Here is a 24,285-nt window from a genome sequence, read left to right on the forward strand (position 1 = left end):
CGACACAGACATTTTCAAACTGAGGGGATAAAACTTGAGTAAGTTTACATCAGATGAGAGCGATGGCAGGAGACAGTATGGAGAAGAAATGTCTAAGCCAAGTGCTGTGGCCGCTGGGGAAACAGAAATGTTCTGGATGCCAGGGCGAATGACATGGACTTCAAGGGATGAGAGATTGTTGAGTGACCACCTGGAAGCAGAAAAGAGAATCCAGTGCCTGCCCAGCACCACTCCCCGCCACCTTGGTCCATGAATCAGGGACATGGGAGAAGGGGCAGTTTTGAGTAGAGTCATTTGGGAGGAAGTGGCATCACTAGCCAAGCACAGAAGGGGTAAGATGAGATGTTATTTCCAGCAAAGAGGGACTGGATCTGAGGAGGAGTTAGCCTGAATCAAGTAGTGACGAGCAGGAAGAGGGGATGCCACAGTGACTGGATAAGCGTCTGCTTCCCTATGGTTAGCACCTTGCAGTTGTTGAAGTGTTTGTATATTATCTAGTTTAATGCTTCACACAACCCTGAGATTGATGGCCCCATTCTAAAGTTAACAAAAAGGAGGCACACAAGTGTTTTTGTTCAGTATCCTCTGTGAGTTAGAACTCAAACCCATGGCTTTGGACTTCACATCCAGTGTTGTTCATGCTGGCCCCCAGAGCAGGGAGCAAAGGGTGCAAAGGCAGGCTGGTGGCATAGGAGCGTGGCAGGAAGAGTGGATCGGTTAGTGGGCCAGACTCAGGCTCCCAGGAAGGGGGCAAAACAGCAGCCTGGTAGGGAGGTGGGACCAGCACTTCACAGCTGTGTTTTGTTTGGCCTGCACAGGAATTTAGGTTGCTTTTGGCCTTTTGTCTTGTTTTATTTTCATTGAATTTGATCGCCCAGGGCAGGGCATGCTCTCTCCTGTTTGCCGCAGGCCTTACCATTCCTCACTAATTACACTCAGGCAGTCTCCTGTAGGGTTGTGTTTGCAACCCTCCTCTGCAGGGTCAGTAGAACCAGGCTCTTTCTCCCTGCTCTGTCCTTCCTCGAGATTTCTGATGTTCCTGATTTATCCTTTTGGAATATAACTGGAATCTATAAGTTCGGTGACTGTGATTTTATTCCCCTTTCCAAGCAAGGTCATTAACCATTACTGGCTTGAAAAATGTTTTAGATTGATATAGATGTAGATATAGATATAGACATAAATATATAGATATAGATAGATCAAATGGGTGATAGAATTTAAATAAAGTATTTTTTTCTAAAAAATGCTCATGATACCAATTCTTTACAAATCCTGACTACTCAATCTTAATTGGTGTCTTATCCTTTTATACCATTTAATCAGTCAGCCTTTAATCAATTCTGATACCATTTGAACCTACCCAAATTAATTTATTAGCTTCCAACTAGCTCAATACTTTCAATTCTGGGTTTTGTAGATGCTGGAAAAGCAAAATAAAAAGGCAAGAAAACATAAGTAAAGAATTGTATAAATCATAGAGCTGCAGGCTTTAGTAAGCTTATTTTGCTAATGTATGACAGAATGTGTGAAAATTGTTCTTCTTATTTAGGATGTTAAATTGTACACCTAATGTCCAGTGTATCAAGAATGTCTTTACCAATGACATTGAGAGAATCTTGTGTTCTTAATGCTTATGGAGGAAAACAGACAACCCTCTATCCCAATTGTCTCTTTGCTCTTCTCCAGCCCATAGATTTTGGATGATTTCCAGCAGCCCTGCTGTATTTAATAAGTAAATTCAGAAAATCTGGGCCGACCTCCAAAATTTGAGGTTTTGCTTAAGTTCTCCTTATTTGTGGGTTTGCTTCAACTCCTAAAAAATCTGACTGGGAAATTGGTACAATATATTTCAGTTACAGATAATATATAAGTAATATTTGACATAAGTTGTTTATAATCTTGAGAATTTCCGATACAGGACTATCCATATGAAGGTCTTGGTGGATTTTAGTGGATATACCAAATAGTAGTGAAATATAGTAGTGAAATTTATTCACTCCATTCTAATTTTAGGTAGTTTTTTAATGTATAGGATGTTATCCATAAATATTTATACTGAAAAGCAAAAGGTTTACTCCATAATATTTTATAACTTAAAAAAATAAATGATAACCTGTGGGTGGGCACTGTTTGCAAAGTATTTGCAGACATTCAGTGTCTTTCAGAAAGTTTTAAGTTAACATTAAACGTTTGGTAGAAAGTAGATCTAAAGTTTGACTATTAACATCCTGGTTATTACCATCCTTCATATTTTTTATACTTTTAAAACAAGGCTTTATTTTTAAAGAAAACAAACTATTTGTTATATAATGGATGGCATTTAACTTTTGACATGAATGTCAAATACTTGAAACCACAGCCACTCTTGTGGTTTCTTGTGGCAGTCTCGGGAATTTGTGCAATTACTATTAGGGATTTATTTTTTCCCCACAAAAATAGACTTAGATAAACCACAAACCAAAGCCTCAACAATTAAACTCGAGAAGACTGTTAACATAATATGTGAATTTAATTTGCAAGATAATCCATATTTTTGTACGGGACAGCCAGGGTTTAATTTGGAAGCAGCAGTATTTCAGATTTCCAGGGTCCTCATAATACTCAAAAATGTACTTAGCTGTTCTAAAGGGCTGATGACCCAAGTGAATTATTATTTATCCCAGTTATGATAAATTAACAAACATGCTGTATAATTAAGAAGTGAAAATAAGAGCAGTTTCAAACTCAGAACATTAATTTCACAAGATGAATTTTCTTTAGATCTTCCTCTCCTAAAAATAAAGTCCTAAGTGATTTCATTTTTCAAAGTTAAAGCATGCATATCACTATTGGCTATAGTAGAAAGAAAGCAAACACGAAAGTAGATTTTCAAAGGGAGTACTTTAGTTTACACTCTGCCCTACGTACACCTCCTTCCAGGCACAGGAGCGCCTTTCCTCTGTAAAGTGCTTTCACGTGTGTCCTGGGACAAAGCATCTCCCTTCAGCAGGTCACAGAAACACTTGATATGTTTCCAAGCCCTGAATCCCAAATAAAAGTAAACACCAGCCACCACACAAAAGAAAATGTGATGCTTCATTTTCCACATCATCACAGATAAGGTGAACGTGGTTTATTCTCCAAAAAGTTTTCGATTCTGCCTTGCACGCAGAGCCACCGTTGTGTTACTCCTTTGCACACGCAAACCAGTGCACAGCACCACCACCAGGTTGTCTGGAAGGCCACGCGACCATGCCCAACTGCTCATAGGATCCTGGTACAAAGAAGATAGAAAGCACTTCTCAGCATGCCTGGCCTCCCCCTTGGTAGATGGCCAGTATCCCCAAGTGTCTTTGATATTTGAATATGGATATGGAGATGTTGCTTTCTAATTCTAGCCCCGGCTTAGACTGTTGGTGGCTCTTCCAGTTGTCCTGGAAAATCAAAGTGTATTTTCTTACCTATGAAGTACTTGCAAGTTAGGATTCATAAGAAACTTTGATGACAGGGCACAAGGCAGTGTAGCATTGTGGTGATGAGGCAGGCTTTGGAAATTGACCTAGGTTTCTGTTCCTTCTCAGCCATTTATTTATTGTGTTTCTTGGGCAGGATTAAACCTCCAGTCTTCAATTCCCTCATCTGTAAAATGAGAATAATGGTTATGTCATAAAATTGATGTCAAGATCAAGTTAATATATGCAAGGTGTATATTAATATACATCCAATAAATAGCAGTTACTATTCTTTCATATATGGATGTGAACAAGAATTCACCAATAGATAACTGCCATATTTATTTATAAGTGCAATTAATTACGATTCAGTGTCAATCTAAAAGTATGAGCCTAAAAACCCCAAAATATTCTACACCATTGTTAGAGCTGTTTCCCATCCTGGGAATTTACATGTCTGTATTCCTTAAACACAGTTCCAAAGGATGGCCTCAAAAGCCAGGCTGCATTTGAAGAAATGAGGACAAATTACATCAAAGAACTGAGGAAGATGGTAACTAAGTGTCCCAACAACTCTGGGCAGAGCTGGCAAAGGTTCTACCAGTTGACCAAGCTTTTGGACTCCATGCATGACGTAAGTAGAGCCTCTTGGTGCCTGTTAAATGAAGGATCAACAATCACACACACTGTTGACCAAACAGTGGAGAGGGGAGAAAGAGTTCTCAGGGCTTTGGGAAGAATAGAGGTAAATTATCCAGTGGGAGGCAGCAAGAGGTGAGAACTGATTAGAAAGGAAATTTCCTTCAGATAACCTTTGAAACAAACCTCATTTAAAGTAAAGGGTGTGGCTCTTTTCCATTCTGAGCAGGGTAAGAGTACTATGGACCATAATGGCAAAACCTCTGTGTCCTGGGCCAGGGAAAGCCCTCAGATTTGCCACAGGTGTCAGATCAAGTTTCACATTTCTGCTTACAATTTAGGAAATGTTTGGTTAATAAAAATGTTTGCTTTAACATTGCACAAATAGCGTCCATCTTCTACAACTGTTAATCTAATAACCCAATCTTCCCAAAACATTATTAGTGGTCTAGGGCCAACTGGGATCATCTCAATCTTTGCCAAATTTTGAATCCTATATTCATTCCTCACGGGAGTCACCTTTCTTGTCTTACGTAAATATAGAAAGTAAATTCTGAGCTTGTTTCTAAATCAATCAATTATAGATGTAGTCGAGGTGTTTGTTAGCAGTTTCTACAAAATATCGATTTGGATAACTTGCTTTGTTATGTCACTTGAAATATGCTTCTTGTTTCACTTTGTGAGCAGTTTTCTCTAGTTCTGGCTCAAAAAAAAAAGTTGTACACAGTCATGCTGATTTAGTTTTTGATATTTGTGAGGTTTTGATACTTTCTTCTGGAAAAGTTATTACCCAAGTTCAGCCCATATGATTTGTATAAGAATTCAAATATTTCTCCGTTGTTCAGAAAAATGTTGCCAGGCTCCATGGCTGGTATTATAACAATACTACTATTGAAATAATGAGTCATCCTTTAAAATTTTGTTTATGCCAGTGGAATGTGGCGTCTCTGTGGTTTGATTGATAAAGAATGTCATTTTCCGGTGTTTTACACCAAAGACTCCATACATATCACATTGATTTTGCTTTCTCTCAACTTTTCATGTGATGGGTCACATTCCCACAAGGTGAATTCAGTGATAATTTTGCTAATTGTCAGTGGCCTAAAGAGCATGGCCTAATGGAAAATCTTAGGACGAGAAAATGATGCCAAACACAGCTCTAGAGAACACAACTCACATGGGGCACAGAAAAAAACAGTGCCTGGAGGGCAGGTCATCTGCACAAGAACCAGTAGTACATTTACTTTCTTCTGTCAGTTTTGTTGAAAGTCCTTTCTAGTGCACTCCGAATGGGTTTTTGTGGTTCCTTCTTGATGAATTCTCATATGTGTTCAAACGTATGGACAGGCACAAGTGCAATATCAAGATTGGTATATAATGTGTCATCATTGCAACGTATGATAATAGCTGATACATTTTGAAGCAATTTGCGTGTAAGGAGACTGACGACCAAAGTTAAAACCTGCTTATCCACAGCCTTTCAGAGTCTGTGTGCCTTAAGCAAAGTGGCCTTGTGGAAACACTTAGAGTCCACCCCAGTGGTCAGTGTGTCCGACTGTCCTCTGCCAGCTTGGTTTTCTCAGTGCCATGCTTGGCACAAGATCGGAACTCAGTGACTGCTTGACCCAAATGGCTATATCATAAATGATGATATTCTGCAAAACTCCCCGAGGGAAAAAGGGTCCTTTTAGTATTTTTTTTAATCAAGGTATAATTGATACGCAGTAAAGTGAACATTTTTTTAAATGTTTATTTTTGAGAGGCAGACACAGAATCTGAAGCAGGCTCCAGGCTCTGAGCTGTCAGCACAGAACCCAACGTGGGGCTCAGACTTACAAACCGCGAGATCATGACCTGAGCCAAAGTCGGACGCATAACTGACCGAGCCACCCTAGGCGCCCCTAAACTGAACATTCTTAAAGCGTGCCTTTGGGAAATGTGACACAGTATACACCCATGAAATTATCATCACCATCAAGATAACAAACATATTTATTACCCGAAAAATTTCCTTGTGCCCCTTTTTTAACCTTTACTTCCACCTCCTGCTCCCCAGTTGCTTTCTGTATTGCTTTCTGGCAAGTTGGACTTCTATATTCCCAAGTCTCACATACATGGAATCATGCAGTATGTGCTGTGCTTTTTTTTCTTTTTGTCTGCCTTTCTTCACTTAGCATAATTATTTTGAGATTCATCCATGCTAATGCACGTATCACTAGTTCATCCCACCATACAGATATTGCACAGTTTGCTAGTCCGGTCGCCTGTTGATGGACATTAGGTTGTTTCCAGATTAGGGACTGTAACGTAGAAAGCTGCACTGAAATTTGTGTACAAGTCTTGTATGGACATTGCTTTCTTTTTCTTGGGTGAAGAGCTAGCTAGTAGTAGAATGCCTGGGTCATATGGTATGTGTGTTTTCATTTTTTATGAGACTGACAAACTGTCTTCCAAAGTGCTTGTCCAGTTGTACATCCGCTTAAGACGTGTGAGTGCAGACTACTCCACTTCCTTGCTGGCAGTTATGGCTAGTCTTTCTAATTTTAACCATTCTAATAGCTACGTGGTGGTATCTCACTGTGGTTTTAATTTGCATCTCCCTCATGATTAGTGATCTTTTCGTGTGCTTATTTGCCATCTTTATGTCATCTTCTGTGAGTTGTCTATTCAGCTGTTTCACTCATTCTTAAAAGTTGGATTGCTTTCTGATTGTTGAGTTTTAAAAGTTCTAGATACGGGTCCTTTATCAGATTTATGATTTGCAAGTATTTCCTCCCAGTCTGTGGCTTATCTTCGTTTTCTTAACAATGTCTCTTGAAGAGCTGTTTCCCATTTTTTTTTATAGAGTCCAAGTGATTGTTTCTTTCTTTCATGAATCTTGTTTTTAGAAGTCTTGGCCCAGGCCAGTGTCACAAAGCTTTTCTCCTGTTGTCTTCTAGAGATCACTCTCCTTCATTGACAGATATGGAGTGTCTTAAAAACCATTTTTTTAATGTATTTCTCAGAGCATTTTTTTTTTTCTTGTGGAAGGGTGAATCCAATCCTCCTTATTCCACCATAGCTGGAAACAGAACTTTCTTTGGGGAATCACTGCTGTCATTTTAATTCTGAAACCCTCGTTTTAAATTATCAAAAATATCTGCTCTTAGAAGTAGCCCAACAGAAGCATCTTGAACGCTCTATTTATATTCCTGTTCTAGACAGAACATTGAAAAATGCATTGTAAGTCTAGAGGGACCTTTCTAACATTCACGCTTACTCAGACTTGAGACTGCCTACAGCTTTTTCATTAGAGTAAATTAGTGAATCAACATTTGTGGAATTTTCTTCCAGGGAACAAAGAGCTACACAATGACTGGCTCTGTGCTCAAGCCTAGTTTTGGTCACCTTGTGGAAAAAGAGCATTTGTTCCTGAGGTTCGCACAAATAAGAACCCTATGAATCAAATCAAAGTTCTGCTTAAATAGCGTGCATAGCATGCCACCCCTCAGGACACATGTCCATAGATCTCAGGACATGTGGATTTCTCCCACATGGTGCACACGTGTGTTGGCAGAATGGTGCCAAGGTGAGTGAAAGGAACATTCTCTGAAAAAATAGGTTGGCAGCTATTTGAATCGGTCAGCAACTTTAATGAATCATAATCCTCCTGAACATCAGTCTTTCCCCAAAGAATGTTTCAAAGAAAGCAGCTGTGGGCAGGCGGCTAGGAATAGATGTATTTTTGCATTGTAAATGTTTGGGTGGTATTTGTAAAGCATACAGATTTCTTATTCTTCTAAAGAGAATTGATCATTAATAGTCATTCTCTAGCTATTGCTAAGACTGGTGACTAATTTTCTATGTGAAAGAAGCACATTTCTGATAAATTTATTGGTAACTTCTGTTCATTCATAGAGGTCAAGGATTATATTATGATCTTTGTGTAGAACTGTTAGTAAATGTTAAATGATATTAATAGTACTTTTTAGAGGCCTTTTTCTATTAGTTTCAAGGTCATACTGTTGTGATAACTTTATTTCAACATATATACTAGAAAAAAAGGGGCCTCGTGCCCAGCAATATTGACAGGGCTACAGGGGATACAAAATAAATACATGACACCAACCCAACCCTCAGATAGCTTAGATTCTAGGCAGGTGGCTGGAGCACAATATGCATGCAGCAGAAAGTAATCAGGCACCAGAACTGGCCATCTGGGCAGTAGAACCTTGGAGAGCACATGAGTTGCATTCTTTCCTGTGCCAGTGAGTCCCCACCCTGTTCTGGAACCGCAGGTGCAAATGTGAATAGAATACCTGTCCTTAGGAATCCCATTTGTTTGATGGGGGAAGACGTTCCGCTTACTCAACAAATGTTTTCATATCTGAAAGTGCAAGGCAGCGTACTCAGGGGAAGAAACCCAAAGCCTGACCTCCAGGAGCTTGTAGTCTGCCCAGGGCACCCAGACGGCACTACACAGGCATTGTGTTTGGGAGCTCCGATGAGGTGAGCGTGCCATTAGTTGTGGATGTGGACTCACTGCAGTTTATTCTGAGTTGATAATAAGTCTAATTGAAAAGTTACAGGAGTCAGCTGTGCCACGCAGGCGTCCTGGAAGGCTTGTGTGGGGGGGGGGTGGGGTGGGGGGGGAGATTTCAGACAATCTTTATTTCATAAGAGACAGAGACCCAGAGAGTGATTTTGCAGGGTCCATAGGTAGCCAGTGCACCTGAGCCCTCTTGACTCACTGTCTAGTACTTTTCACACCACCGTCATGGTGAAGGAAAGCTTCAAGCTCAGAGCAGCTGCTCAGTTTTAGGCCGGTCTGCATCTTTGCAGATCAGAAAACTAGCAACGAGGAACATTAAAAACAGCTGCACCGTGTTCCAGCTCTCCAGACTCGTTTGGATCTTCCCTGGCATCTTGTGGAATGCTTTGTTTTCGTGAGGCACGCGGTTGCATCTTGAAGGCAGTGAAACCTGGCGCTGTATTAAAGTGGCACGCATGTTTAGCAGTTCCCAAAACATAATGTTGGGTCTGCCTCAGTGTAAGCTGAGCAGACTTAAGTGTGGAGGCTTTTGTCTCTGCGGACGATCGTTAAATCCAGGTAAGAACCTGGGCAGGCACTGGCATATCACTTAGAGGCTGTTCTCTGTGTGACAAAAGGAAACACTCTGAGGGCCATGTTGCTGAATAATTGCCTTCTGTGGTTCCAGAGAGAATGCTCAACAACTGAAGTGGCTTTTCTCTCGGAGTCAAGGTTTTCCTTCTGCGAGGTGGGGGGACGAGGGGGGGTGAGGAGCAGAACATCTGGTGATACAGTAAATGCTACACGTGCACACTGGGGAGACTTCATGCTCTACATGAAGAGGGCGTTAAGTTTCAGTGACACAGTCACCAACAAAAGAGATATTGCTGCAAGCAGTCGAGACTATTAGCAAATTATTTTGAGATTCTCATTGCTCATTTAATTAGTGGGTGCTTTTGCATCCGGGCTGTGGTAGTGGTAATTTCCATCATGATTACACTATAGGTGGTTTTGAGATCGACGCAAACCTATTTTCAGCATTTCTTACCGCACGCTGAAGAATGCCAGCCACAAGTTTGGCTCGGTCCACCATTTGGGCAGCCCGCTTTCTTTCACATTTGATTCTGGTTTACATCTTCCCAATCAGCTTCTCCTCGGGAAGTGTTCTGAGACCAAAATAGGAGCCCACCACAGAAATGGAACCCCTGGGGATGGCCTGTGGTGCGGCACCACCATTTCACTGAGTAAACTTGGGCACTTATATTTTCCACCCTCAGTTTCTTCAACTATAAAACAGGAATAGTATCCACCTTATAGGGAATTTTTAGGACTGAATGCAATAATACAGGTATTGCATAAGGCATTTGCCACATAGCAAGCACCAAACATTCATTCACCCCTTTGCATCCCCCTTTCCCATACTTTGTTAGAATTTCCTCAAAAGCATGTCTCTGTACCACCAAAATCCTTCCATCAGGCAGTTTTAATTTACTTGTTACTTTTTTTTTTTGTTTATTTTTGAGAGAGCAGAGGAGGGGCATAGAGAGGGAGACAGAGTATCCGAAGCAGACTCTGTGCTGACAGCAGAGAGCCCAATGCGGGGCTCAAACCCACGAACCATGAGATCACGACCTGGGCGGAAGTCGGTCCCTTAACTGACTGAGCCACCCAGGCTCCCCTTAATTGACTTTTAAATACAGAAACACCCAAACCTTTGAGACATAGCATGTACCTTCAAGGAAATGACAGTCTAAAAGTTGGCCAGATCAAGCAGGGAAATAAAGATCATTCCACAGAATAGGGCAGGAAGCACAAAAGTTATCTGGTAGTGAGTTAATAGAATTAAGTCAGTCCTAAAGCATTTCCACGGTACTTCAGGTCCTGGTGCACACATCAGCTACACATTTACCGGGGGAGATTGGTATTGTTACAAATGTGTTGGGGTGTGTTTGAACCACTTTCTGATTCGCTAAAAGGATTAAAGGTATTTGATGATTGCTGTGAGGTGACCATGAGGATGATTGATCCTGGCGAACCATAAACCCTTGCCTCAGGTGTTAACCAGAATACTGCTAACAATGAAAAAAGGCTGACCATGCTGCTGCAGCACGAGGAGAGAAATTTCCCTCTCTTCCTGTTGCTCAGGTGACAAGGAAATGACACTATTTGATTCTCTATTTTTTTTTAATGGTTATTTATTTTGAGAGAGAAAGATCACAGGGTGGGACAGAGAGAGGGGGAGAAAAAGATCCCAAGCAGGCTTCTGGCTGTCAGCACAGAGCCTGACATGGGGCTTGAACTCACGAACCATGAGATCATGACCAGAGCTGAAATCAAGAGTCAGACAATTAACCAACTGAGCCACTCAGGCGCTCCTGATTCTCTATTTGTACAGTACTGGCAATAGCACACCTGGGTGTGTGCACGTGTATGTGTGTAAGAGAGTTCAAATTCAAAGCCACAGTTCTATTTCACTGAGCAAAACTTAATTATTTAATATAATTGTTAGCAGTGTTACACTGCCTTCTCCTTTGACAAGACCATGACTAAGAAAGTTTCTAAATAAAGGAAGAATTGTTTATTCCAGAGTCAGAGAAGGGAGCAAAGCCTTGTGCACCAGTGGAGGGAGGATACAAATTATGCAAAGACCCTCCCCTTTTGAAAAAGAAGTCTTCATAAGTAAAGGTTTCAAATTAAATGAATAATTGACATGGCAAATCTTACTCTTTGTCTAGTTGGTGAAACCAGTGGAACAGTTATTAATGGTTTACAGCATCTGTTTCTGCACTTCTATATAGTATGTAAGGACTGTCATTTGCCTTTACAAATTTTTAATTTAAATTTAATTTAAAGAGTATAGCATGATTCACAATGCTTTGTCCTGGGTGAGTTGTGCCAGTGAGTGCTTATTTTAAATATTCATTTAGAACATGTTTTATGTTCGTAGAGTTGAAAAAAAATCCAACGGATATAAGAAATAAGAATGGGGGGAAATGGAAAAAGATAGGTCAGAATATTCTAGTATTTCAATGTTGTGGATAAATAGGAATTTGACTTTGGGTGTGGTATAGAAAGGTCTGGGAGGTTCAAGGATTGGCCATGAAGCCCAGATAGAAGATATAACTCCCCACAGATATGAAGGATGTCTTTACCTGTTCCTTTTTTGTTCACACATGAATTAAGGGCAGCGTCAGTGGTCATGACTGTGACTCTCCAAGCTCCCCTAGGGTTTCTGATCAGTTCATATTGTGAGAGGCAAAAGAATAGCTGAATTACTATCTTCCTAAACCTGTTGGAAAGAGGATTTCAATAACCAGGACACTGCATAAGAAAAGATATCATTCGGTGTCTCATTGTTTTAGACCCTGTGGAATGAGACATCCCTATGTCAGTTACACTTCCTGTTTATCATCTCCACAGAGGTATGCAAAGGAAGTGCTGCTTAGGGGCTCTGCTTCAGGGACCCGAGGTCCCAGTAGAATAGGCACATGTACAGCGGCCTCCACCAGGCCAGGTACCGTACTGGTACGGAGGATACAACAGCAGCAAAGGAGCCTTGGTCCTTGACCTCAGAGTGCAGTATGATGGGGAGTATAACAATCAAACTGGGGATTAAAATCCAGCATGACAGGTGCTCAATATGGGCTGTAAGGCCCATAGTTGGAGTATCTGGAAGAGGAAGAGGCACAGTGGAGAAGGCCCAAGGCATGAGGTGAGGGAAGTGATTGCTGAGCTGAGCCCCAAAGGCAAAGTAGGAGTTTGCCAGACAGATGGAAGGAAGCTGCTCGTAGCCAAAGGAGTTAATATCCCAAGAGAGAGACAGCATGGTGATTTTGAGACATGGAGAATTTCATTGTATCCAAGAGCATCAGGGAAGAACTGAGAGAAATGAGGATGGAGACAATGCAAGAAACTGTGAATCACCTCAAGGGAGCTATTGAGGGATTTTGAGCACATCTGTGGAGAATCTAGACCTGCCCCTTTGCAGTGCAATGACCATTAGTCACATGCGACTGTTTACATGGAAGTTAATTAAAATTAAGTAAAATTTTAAGCTGAGTTCCTCAGTTGCACCAGCGACATTTCAGATGCTCAGTGGCCACATGTAGTTAGTTGCCACCATTTGGGGCAACGTAGGAAGTCTGACAACTATCCATTATTGGACAGTGCTGATCTAGAGAATCTATTAGTGGAGGGCAAGAGAAACAAAGGGCCAGTTGGGGTGCTGGTGCAGTGATCCGGGGAAGAGATGGGGGACTGAGTCAGAGCTAGGGAAAAGGGGCTGAGGAGATATTCATGTGGTGGAATGGACACGGAGATTGAGAAAAGAAGATGCCCCTTGGGAATTGGACATAGGTGGCTGGATGGGGTGGAACCAGAACTGACCAGGGGCCTGAGCAGGAGGAGCTTTGGGAGGGGATATGATAAGCAGGTTTTGGGTGTACTGATTTGAGGTGCCCTTATTAGCATATCCAGGGAGAAATGTCAGGTAGACTTTGGGCTCCATACAGAAGGAGATGAAGCGTGACAGTGCTGATACAGACTGGGGAGGTGGCAGCACATGGCAGTCATGAAGCCTGAGGGCAGATGGCACTGCCCAGGCATTGGTGTGGAGAACACAGGGCCTGGCACCAAACCCAGAGGGAGAAATGGCCAGTGGATCCCAAGAAGGAAGTTTACTGAGAGGCTACAAAGGAGCTGCTGCTGAGCTAAAAAAAAAAAAAAAAAAAAAAAAAAAAGGAGGCAAAAAGAGGTACAAAGGGGACAAACCAAAAAACAATGTATCTCCCACTGTGCAAATGAGGGGTCAGAAGCTGCAGAAAGGTCAGTCAGCAAACAGTCTGAAAACTTCAATAGCCATAGCAACGAGGAGATTATTGTGAAAAACTACTGATTGATTCAACTTGTGTTAATGTTCTGTAGTTTCTAGTAACCAGTCAGAATCCACAAAGCAAACTGGGAAAATATTTTTGTAAAAAGAAGAAAATTCAAGGTATTTTCCAGTAAAGCTCCTTAGAAAAAATTGCTGTTATAAATAGGAAGTATGAATCTTTCTGTCATGTGAGAACATGTGTGTAAATGAGTATATGTGGATGAAGGAACCTGCAGTTTTTGTGTTTGAGTACAGCAAAGAAATCACAATGGCTTTGCAAACTCTATCTTTGTGAGTAACCCCAAAACAAACTATTACAGACCTCAATCCAGCCATGTAGGAGTTAATTGTGCATTAGTGAAAGCTTTACTAGATAGTATATACATATACATGTATTCTGTACACTAAATATACATAGACATACTGCACAGTATATGGATCTAGACAGAGACAGAGATGGAAGGCGGGCATTGAAGGCAGCCATGGTGCTTCAAGGCTGATTTTGCATTTCAAGTCGATTTTATCAGTGATACTGCTCTTGAGTCCTTTCTCACCCATCACGTTCATATGAAACCTTAGTTACAGTGACAGTTAATTTCCACATGCAGCCACAGAACTTTATCTCCTTTGGTGTTTCATGGTTGGCCGTGGTTTCCTGTGACTGACTTAATGTCAAATCTGTGTTACTTCCTTACCTCTTTGGAAAAGGTTGATTTAAAACATTGAATATTTTCAGTGGCTAATGTTTAGACTATGGCAATATTTACCAACTGCTGGTCTATAGCCAGGCAACATTCTGAGATGCAGTTGCTTTCAGTTATAGAGAAGTGAGGAAAAAAATTCCATACAGGGTTTTGTCATTGCTTTTATTTTAATTGTGGTAAAATACATAAGCATCGAAGTTACCACTTCCACCATTTTTCACTGTACAATTTACTAGTGCCGGGCACACTCACATTGTTATACAACCAATCTCCAGAACTCTTCAGCTTGTAAAACCAAAACTCTGTGCTATTAAACAACTCCTCATCCCCCTCCCCCAGCCCTAGCAACCTCTACTTTTTATCTCTGAATCCGACTACTCTAGGTACCTCAGATGTATAGAATCATACAGTATTTGTCTTTTTGTGACTGATGTATTTCACTTAAGTTATCCTCCACGTCCATCCATGTTGTGTCCAAATTTCCTTCCATTTTAAGGCTGAGTAATATTTGTTTTAAGTATGTACCATGTTTTATGTATCTGTTCATCTGTTGGTGGACACTTGAGTTGCCTCCACCTCTTGGCTATGATAAATAACGCTGCTGTGAACATGGGTGTGTAGCTACCTCTTCAGGACCTTACTTTCAATTCTTTGGGTATATTCCTAGAAGTAGAATTGCCAGATCATATGGTAATTCTATGTTAATTTATTGAGGAACCACCAAGCTGGTTTTCATAGTTTTTTACATTCCCACCCACAGGGCACAAGGATTCCAGTTTTTCTACATCGTTACCCACACTTGTTATTTGCTGTTCTTTGGTTGCTGTTTTGCTTTTGTTTTGTGTTTGTTTGTTTGTTTGTTTGTTTGTTTGTTTGGATAGTGGCCACTCTAGTGTGAGGTGGTATCTTGTGGTTTGATTCGCATTTCTCTAATGATCAATGATGTTGAGCATCTTTCAGGTGTTTATTAGTCATTTGTATTTCTACTTCAGAGAATTGTCTGCTCAACTCCTCTGCCCGTTTTTTAAATCAGTTGTTGTAGTTGTTGAGTTGTACGAGTTCTTTATTCTGGATATTAATCCCCCATCAGATACATGACTTGCGAGTATTTTCTCTCATTCCATGGGCTTTGTTGTTTATTTATTTTGGTGTCAGAATCTTTCCCCTATGAACTTATAATGATAACAGACAGCAGTTTGTGTCTTTTAATCCTTAACTGGAAAAATTAAAAGTTGTGTCTGATCCTAATTTATTTAAAGAAAGGGGGAAAGGTGTATTTTCTTGCAGTAATAACTACTCCTTTGGCTTCATTAATTAACATTTTAAAAGTTGCAAAGCCATAGAACATGTGCCATTGCTCACATTTTTGAAAGAATGCTGGAGGGGCAGGGGGGGACCAGGATCTTGCCTTGTTTGAGGACATATGAAAGAATAGTGCATTCCATTCCTACCTGATTCTATAAGACTTTTGATGCTAGAGGGTGAGCTTTCTGGGAAGAGATAGATTAGATAGATAGATAGATAGATAGATAGATAGATAGATAGATAGATATAGATATATAGATATAGATATATAGATATAAATATCCGGTAAAAAGAACCACTGAGGGTCCTAGAAGCCATGCTCATAGACAATCACATTGAAATCTAACCAGACACATAGGCATCTTTTCTTAATCTAAAATATATCTAGGGAAGATTTGGGAAAACTATCTCATTGTCTAACACCTGTGTCAATAAATCCCCACCTCTTATGCAGCCTAAATCCCTCTTCTTAAAATATAAAATAACTATATAATACCTGGGGTTTACCTAGTGCCTTTCTTTCATAAGTCCTGTCATTAAATCCTTCTACTCCCTCCATGAGGCAAGGATGAGTAAATACTACTATTTACACTTAATCACCTCATCCTAATTCCTTTCTCTATAAAAATTCCTTTCTCTATACTTTTCTCTATAAAAGTAATATTTACTCATTTTTTAATGTTTTATAGAGAAAAAAATATTAAAACAGGGAGTGATTAAGTGCCCTTTCCCAGGTTCATAAATGAGGCAGGACCAGAAGGCAGGGGTGCAGGAGGGAAGGGAACATGTGTGAGAGACGTCAGTGTAGGGCCAGCCCTGTACCTGGGTAGCTCTGTTAGCCCTGGTAGATTAGGGATCACTTCAGAGCCCCGCACATAGGAGGGTCCCACTCTTGGCTTAATATTTTGCTCTCACCATCTTGAAATCTGTAGCAAACTTTGCACAAGGGGCTCCCCAAATAATGCAGCCTGTCCTGGGCATAATATTGTCCATCTAAGATCATGTTGATTAGAAGAGATGCTGAGTATGAAGAGCACTTTGCAGCCTGTGGTGCACGGTGCACATGTGTCTTTGAAAGGAGGCAGCAGAGGTTATGAAAGGCAGAAAGCTTAAAGGAAGCAGGGTATGAGAACTGAGGGAAGTAAGAGACTTGTCGATACACTGGAAAGGAGCCTTAAACAGCTAAGGCCCAACATGACACAAAAAGAAATAGTGGAGAAATTTCATAAGGGAGAGAGACATCGTGAAGCAATAGAAAGGGGGAATGTTATTATCATGTGCTGTTTTAGATGAGGGTGGATCATTTTAAATGACTGAGCTTGCAGGGACCCGGAAGATGCCAGTTGATCAATTTTGTTTACCAAGGTCATGGTTAAAGGACCTGGAAAGTGTATGTGGTTTCACACACAGTTGACTCTCATTATTTGCAGATTCTTTATTTACAAATTTTCCTACTGGTTAAAGTGTATCTGTAAACCCAAAATCCATACGGAACTTTTGCAGTCATTCACAGACATGCAACAAGTAGTAAAAATGTGCACGTTCCCAGCTAAGGTCAAACAAGGTGATATTCTGCCTTCTTGTTTCATCTCTCCTATAGCAAAGAAGTGTCTTTTTCATGATCTGTTTAGTGGCACAGGTTTTGCATTGTTTTGGTGATTTCGATGTTTAAAATGGTCCCCAAATGCAGTGCTCATGCACTGTCTCATGTTCCCAAGCAGAAAGAAAGCTGTGATGTGCCTAATGGAGAAAATAATTGTGTTCAGTAAAACTCCATTCAGGCATGAGTTATAATGCTGTTGGCCATGAGTTCAACGTTAAAGAATCAGCAATATACATTAAATAAGGTCTTTAAACGGAAACCCATAAAACAAGGTTGTGTATTGATTGTTGACAGTGTGACCAGCAGTTCATGGAAACCTAACCCTGTATTCTCCCGAGGAACAAGGGTTCAGGATCTGCTAATTCTGTTCTCCATGACATAACAGAATGTAACTACCGTGAATAATGACAAATGGAAATGTATGTACCTACAGGGACTATAGACTCAAAGGGAAATGACTCCTGAAAGAACAGCCAGAAATGGAAGACAAGGGTGACAGTGGTTCTCCATTCAAATGACAAATTCTGGAGCCTTTAAGCTAGACAATGATGTTATAGGGATTCTTTGTAAACCCTTTCCTGAAGGCTCAGAGAATCTGGAGAGCATTTGGAAACTCAGCTCTAGCTACCAACCATATTGCTTGGTTCACTTTTTTTTTTCTTTTACATTTCAATATTTCTGAAATCAGGAGACATCTTATACTTGATTTATATATTTTAACAACCCACCAAACCTGTTCTCCCATAAACTTACAGAATCCTTGGCATGCCTTCCAGTCCAGGGCCACAAGCTTTTTCTGTAAAGGGCCAGATGGTCAACACTGTAGGCTTTCTGGGCCCCACATTCTTGCTGCAACTGCCTGGCTCTGCCATTGTAGCAGAGAGCAGCCATAAATGAATAAGCCTGGTGGTGTTCAAGTAAAAATAGTAAAATTGCTATTTCTATCATTTCTGTATGTCACAGAATACTCTTCTTTTGATTATCCTTCAATCTTTTAAAAGTATAAAAAACAGGGGTGCCTGGGTGGCTCAGTCAGTTAAGCGTCCAACTTCGGCTCAGGTCATGACCTCACAGTTCATGGGATCAAGCCCCCCGTCGGGCTCTGTGTTGACAGCTCAGAGCCTGCAGCCTGCTTCAGATTCTGTGTCTCCCTCTCTGTCACTCCCCCACTCATGCTATACCTCTCTCTCTCTCTCAAAAATAAACATTAAAAAAAAATAAATAAAAGTATGAAAAACCAAATGAAAAAACACATTAAAAAAAAAACAAAACAAAACAGTTCTTAGGCCAGATTTGGCCTGCAGGCTACAGTTGGCTAACCCCTGATTTATTCGGTGGCATAATAGAAACAAGGGAATGAATGAGACCCCTTGGTCTCAAGTGTTCTTAGTTGGATCAAAAGAGGTTGCCCCTGCCCAGTGGGGGTCTGCCCCTTGTTCCTTAGTGTTCCTTTTCCTTCAGAAACTGAAGTAAGGATTTTAATGGATTTAACTCTTGAGTTAACCTGATATTAAAGTTGGTAACTTACCAATACAAGGTGGTTTAGATTTTTACGTGGCTTAGTACAGTGTATACTGGCAAAAGGATCCTAGGAAATACTGAAAACAAAATTAAAAGTTCATACTTCTATATACGGTAACATGCCAATGCATTTCAAAACAGCCCTTTCCTCAGATTCCCTTTGTTCAGCAGTGTTCTAATTATCCCTTTATCTTTAAGCTCTCCTTTCTCTGTTTCCATTGTGTCATTTTTCTTTGTGTTTCTCACATGTACAATAGACCTTATGCACAAGAAGGCGGAGCTGCGATCCAGAATGAGGCTTGTAACACAAGGAAACTTAAACAGGGTGGAAATTAAATAAATTTAAGTCCAAAAAAATTGGAAGGAAATTGAACCCATCTTGCTTAGCATAGCATCCAAACAACATATTTTGAAGATACAGTATTCATCACTGACCAGAGATCAGTGACTCTACTGAATTCAATATAAAAATGATAATGAAGACAAATTAAAAAGTAGCCTGAGATAACAGAGTTTCTAGAAAGGCCCTTGGTTTTTCATAAGATGTGGAGCAGCTCTACTTCCCATCCCAGAAGCCAGCCTCTTTTCCTCTTGGGCACCTGGTCTGGCCCAAAATGCCCAAGCCTGCACCAGCCTAGGCTCTGGAACTATACCATGAGGCTACACAGGACAACCCTGCCTCCTTCACTTCTCCAGGCAGCCAGGCCTCTCTGGAAGCAGAGCTAGAGGTGCCCATCCTGGCCTGGAGCCCTGGCTTCAGCCACCCTTGCAGGGGGTCCCCTTACCTAGAATTTGCAGGCAGATCTCATGTGAGAGCAGCAGCCCCATGGAGCCTTGTCCCCTGCTTCAGGGACACACTTGAACCCAATGCATTAGATCTGCAGGACTGGCTTACTGGATGTGATTTTGTACCCTCCGATGCCTCCTCAATTCTCCCACCCTTTGGAAACCACCATTCTATTCTCTGTTTTTATGAGTTTGGCTTTTTTTTGTTTGTTTTTGGTAGTGTTTTTATTTGTAGTTCTCTGTTCCTTTTTTCTTCTTTTGCTCTTTTCCCTTATGATTGATGACTTTCTTTAGTTTTCAGCTTAAATTCCTTTCTCTTTATTTTTGTGTGTCTGTTACAGGTCTGTGGTTACCATGAGGTTCACATATAACATCCCAATTATATAGCAGTCTATGTTGTTGATGGTTGGTTTAGTTTGAACACATTCTAAAATGTGTTCACTAAATTTTTACTAAGCACTAAATTTTTACTCCTCCCCTCCATGTTTTATGAACCAGATAATCATATTTGATATCCTTTTATTTTGTGAATTCCTTAACTGAATTTTTAGATGTAATTGATTTACTACTTTTTTCTTTTAATCTTCATTCTAGCTTTATAAGTGATTGACCTACTATTTTTATTGTATGTTTGCTTTTACCAATGAAATTTTTTTGCCTTTCATAATTTTCTTTTACTTAGCAGCCTTTCCTTTTCTGCTTTAAGAAGTCCCTTTAACATCGGTTTAGTGGTGAAGAGCTCCTTTAACTTTTGTTTGTCTGGGAAACTCTCCTTTGTCTCTGAATGGTCATTTTTCGGGTAGAGTATTTTTGGTCTTTTCCCTTCAGCCTTTCAACTGTATCGTGCCACTCCCTTTTGACCTGCAGAGTTTCTGCTGAGAAAGCTTAGCTGATGGACTTTATGGGGTTTCCCTGGTATGTAACATTCCTTCTTTAATTTTTGCCATTTTAGTTATGTATCTCGGTGTGGACATCTTTGGGTTTATCTTGTTTGGTGCCTCTCTGTGCTTCCTAGACCTGAGTATCTGTTTCCTTCTCCAGATTAGGGAAGTTCTCAGCTGTTATTTCTTCAGATAAATTTGCTGCCCCTTTCTCTTCCTTCTGGGATCCCTATAATGCAAGTGTTAGTATTCTTGATATTGCCCCACAGGGCCCTTAAAATAGCCTCACCTTTATTTTTTTTTTTCCTGTTCAACTTGAGAACTCTCCATCACCCTGCCTTCCAGATGCTTATCTGCTCTTCCACATCCTCTAATTTGTTGATCCCTCCTACTGTATTTTTCATTTACATTATTCTTCAACTCTGATTGTTGTTGTTGTTTACATTTTCTGTCTGTGTTGACATTCTCTCAAAGCTCATCCTCTCTTTCCTCAAATCCGGTGAGCATCTTTATGACTATTACTTTGAACTGTTCACCAGGTAAGTTGCTTACCTCTGTTTCATTTACTTCTTTTTCTGAAGTTTTGTCTTACTCTTTTTTTTTTATTTTTTTTAATCTTTATTTATTTTTGAGAAAGAGAGAGACAGAGTGTGAGCAGGGGAGGGTCAGAGAGAGAGGGAGACACAGGATCTGAAGCAGGCTCCAGGCTCCGAGCCATCAGCCCAGAGCCTGACGCGGGGCTCGAACTCACAATCCATGAGATCATGACCTGAGCCGAAGTCAGATGTTTAACTGACTGAGCCACCCAGGTGCCCTGTGTCTTATTCTTTAGTTCAGAGCATATTCCTCCGTCTCCTCATTTCGTTTGACTTTCTGTTTATTAGGTGAAACTGCTACCTCTCCCAGTCTTGATGGAGTGACCTTATATAAGAACATCCCCTATGTGGACTCTGTATGCCTGGCAGCTGAGGTTGGCTGGCTGGAGCTGGAGCTGGCACAGGCCGGAGGGTCCCAGGGTGTTCTGCACAGGGGGCACCCTGGAGGGATGGCTGGAGCTGAAGTGGGTGCTTCATGCCGGGCTGGCACTGGACACCTGGGGCTGAAGTGGCCACAGACCAGCGGGTCTCAGGCTGCTTCATACCAGGGTCACCCTGGTGGATGGCTTGAGCTGGGGCAGGCGTGGACCGGGGCATTTTGCATAGCAGGAACCCTGGCAGGATGCCAGAGCTGCCCTGGTGGGATGGCTGGAGCTGAAGCAGATGTGGGCCATGCTGGGGCAGCCTTGATGGAATGGCTGGAGCTGGTGTGAGCTAGGGGCTCAGAGCTTGCTGAGGCAGCAGGCTGGCTAGAGTACTGGTCCCTGTTCCTGTCTGTGCTGTCAAGATGGAGAGTGTAAACAATGGCTCTTGCTGGCACCATTGACCCCGGAGAGAGGTACAGCAATTCCCCCACCATATGGGAGACACTCAGGATTAGTACATGGGTTTCCTTCACTTACAGTCTACTTGCCTTTTAAAATGATGGTTTTGTTTGTTTTGTTTTGTTTTTTGCAGTGCCTCGGGTCAGATGAATCTGTACGTGGCACATCTGTGATATCCCTTCCCTGCTGTAGGTTGCCACATTAGGGGTGGGGTTCCCATCATTACTGTGTCTCCCTCTCTCCTGCTGTTCTCTGTGTGGCACCTCAGTGCTTTATTGTGCAGAAGCTGTTCAGTCAGCTTTCAGTTCTTCCTTAGGAGGAATTCCTGTATATGTAGGTATAGATTTGATGTGTCCATGAGAGGAGATGAATTCAGGATCTTCCTAAGTTGCCATCAAGTTCAGCTTTTTTAGATTCTACATATATATATATATTTGTCTTTCCCTATATGCCTTGTTTCACTTAGTATAATGGCCCTTATGGGCCATCCATGCTATTACCAATGGCAAGATTTCCTTCTTTCTCATGGCTGAATAGTAATATCCCTTTGTGTGTATGTGTATATTTACCCCATCTTCTTTATCTATACATCTATTGTTGTTTCCATACCTTGGCTATTGTGAATAATGCTGCAGTGCACATGGGAGTGCAGAGATCTCTTCCATATCCTGTTTTCCTTTCCTTTGGATTATATATCCAAGAGTGGGGTTGCTGGATCACATGGTAGTTCTGTTTTTAATGTTATGAGGCATCTCCATACTGTTTTCCATAGTGGCTGAACCACTTTGCATTCCCACCAACCGTGCACCAAGTGTTCCCTTTTCTCCACATCCTCACCGACACTTGGTATCTCTTGTCTTCTTGATGGCAACCATTCTAACAAGTGTGAGAGGTATTATCTCATTGTGGTTTTGATTTGCATTCCTGATATTTAGTGATGCTGAGCAACTTTTCACATACTTGTTGACCATGTGGATGCCTTCTTTGGAAAAATATCTGTTTAGTTCGTCTGCCATGTTTTTGTGTATGTGGTTTTTTTGTTTGTTCATTTTTAGTTTTTATTTTTAATTGGATTGTTTTTTTGTTATTGAGATGGATGAGTTCTTTATATATTTTTGATAGTAACCCCTTCTCTGGTGTATGATTTTGCAAATATTTTTCTCCCATTCAACAGTTTGCCTTTTCTCTCTCTCTTTTTATTGTTTCCTTTGCTGTGCAGAAACTTTTCAGTTTTATGTAGTCCCACCTGTTGAACTCTGTTTTTGTTATTTGTGATTTTGGTGTCATATCTAAATTGCCAAGACCAATGTTAGGGAGCTTCTTTCCTATATTTTTTCCTAGGAGTTTTTTTTTATGTTTATTAATTTATTTGAGAGAGAGAGAAAGCACAAGCAAGGGAGGAGCAGAGAGAGAGAGAGAGAGAGAGAGAGAGAGAGAGAGATCCCAAGCAGGCTCTGTGCTGTCAGCACAGGGCCCGAGGCAGGGCTCAATCTCAGGAAGAGTGAGATCATGACCTGTGCCAAAATCAGAGTCAGACGCTTAACCAATTGAGCCCCTAGGTGCCCTTTTTTTCCTAGGAGTTTAATGGTATCAGGTTGTATGTTTAAGTCTTCAACCCATGTTTGTGTATGGTGTAAGATAGTGATCCAATTTTCTCAATACCATTTGTTATAGAGACCATCCTTTCCCTATTGAGTGTCCTTGGCTCCCTTATCAAATATTAGTAGACTATAAATGTAGGGGTTTACTTCTAGGCTCACTATTCCATCGCTCTATTTGCTATATTTATAATAGCCACATATTGAAATTACTGCATAGCTCTGTAGTATAATTTGAAATCAGGAATTTCAAATTTCAAATTTCCAGATTTCTTCTTTCTCATGATAGCTTTAGCTATTCAGAGTCTTTTATGGTTTTGTATAAATTTTAGGATTTTGAAAAATTTCTATGAGAAATGCCATTAAATTTTTAATTGCAGTTGTGTTGAATCTGGAAATGTCTTTGAGTAGTAAGGACATTTTAATAACAAGTCTTCTGATCTATGAACACAGGATATCTTTGCACGTGTATCTTCGATTTCTTTTATCAAATTCTTGTAATTTTCATTGCACAGGTCTTTCATTTCCTTTGTTAAATTTAGTCATAATTTTATTGCTTGAATGCTATTGCAAATGGAATAGTTTTATTTCTTTTTCCAATGTTTTGTTGTTATTTTATAGAAATGCAACTCATTTCTATACATTGATTTTATCTCCTGCAAATTTACTGAATTCATTGATTCAGTTTGAGGTTGAGTCTTTAGGGTTTTCTATACATAAGGTCATATTATCTGCAAATAACAATTCTACTTCTTCCTCTCTGATTTGAATGCCTTTTATTTCTTTGCCTTTCCTAATTGATATAGTTATATTCCATTACTATGTTGAATAAAAGAGGACACCCTTGTCTTTTTCCTCATCATAAAAGAAAAGCTGTCAATTTTTCACAATTGAGTATGTTAGCTATGGGTTTGTCATATGTGGCTTTTATTATGTTAAGGCATGTCCCTTACAGAACCAATTTGTTGAGGGCTTTTATCATGAAAATATGTTTCATTTTTTCAAATGTTT

General features: G+C 40.6%; 1 protein-coding gene across 2 annotated transcripts in view; it reads left to right on the forward strand.

Annotated features, from left to right (window-relative positions):
• Positions 1 to 24,285, forward strand: part of NR3C2 (nuclear receptor subfamily 3 group C member 2) — a 356,521-nt gene that overhangs the window by 315,512 nt on the left and 16,724 nt on the right. For both annotated transcript variants that reach the window (XM_040472694.1, XM_040472701.1), the window contains exon 8: positions 3,911 to 4,068. In XM_040472694.1, the coding sequence (XP_040328628.1) occupies positions 3,911 to 4,068 (158 nt within the window). The remainder of the gene's footprint in view (positions 1 to 3,910; positions 4,069 to 24,285) is intronic.

The sequence above is a fragment of the Herpailurus yagouaroundi genome, unplaced genomic scaffold, assembly GCF_014898765.1.
Source record: "Herpailurus yagouaroundi ecotype Mexico unplaced genomic scaffold, PumYag 28, whole genome shotgun sequence".
In the NCBI taxonomy this organism is placed as follows: Eukaryota; Metazoa; Chordata; class Mammalia; order Carnivora; family Felidae; genus Herpailurus; species Herpailurus yagouaroundi.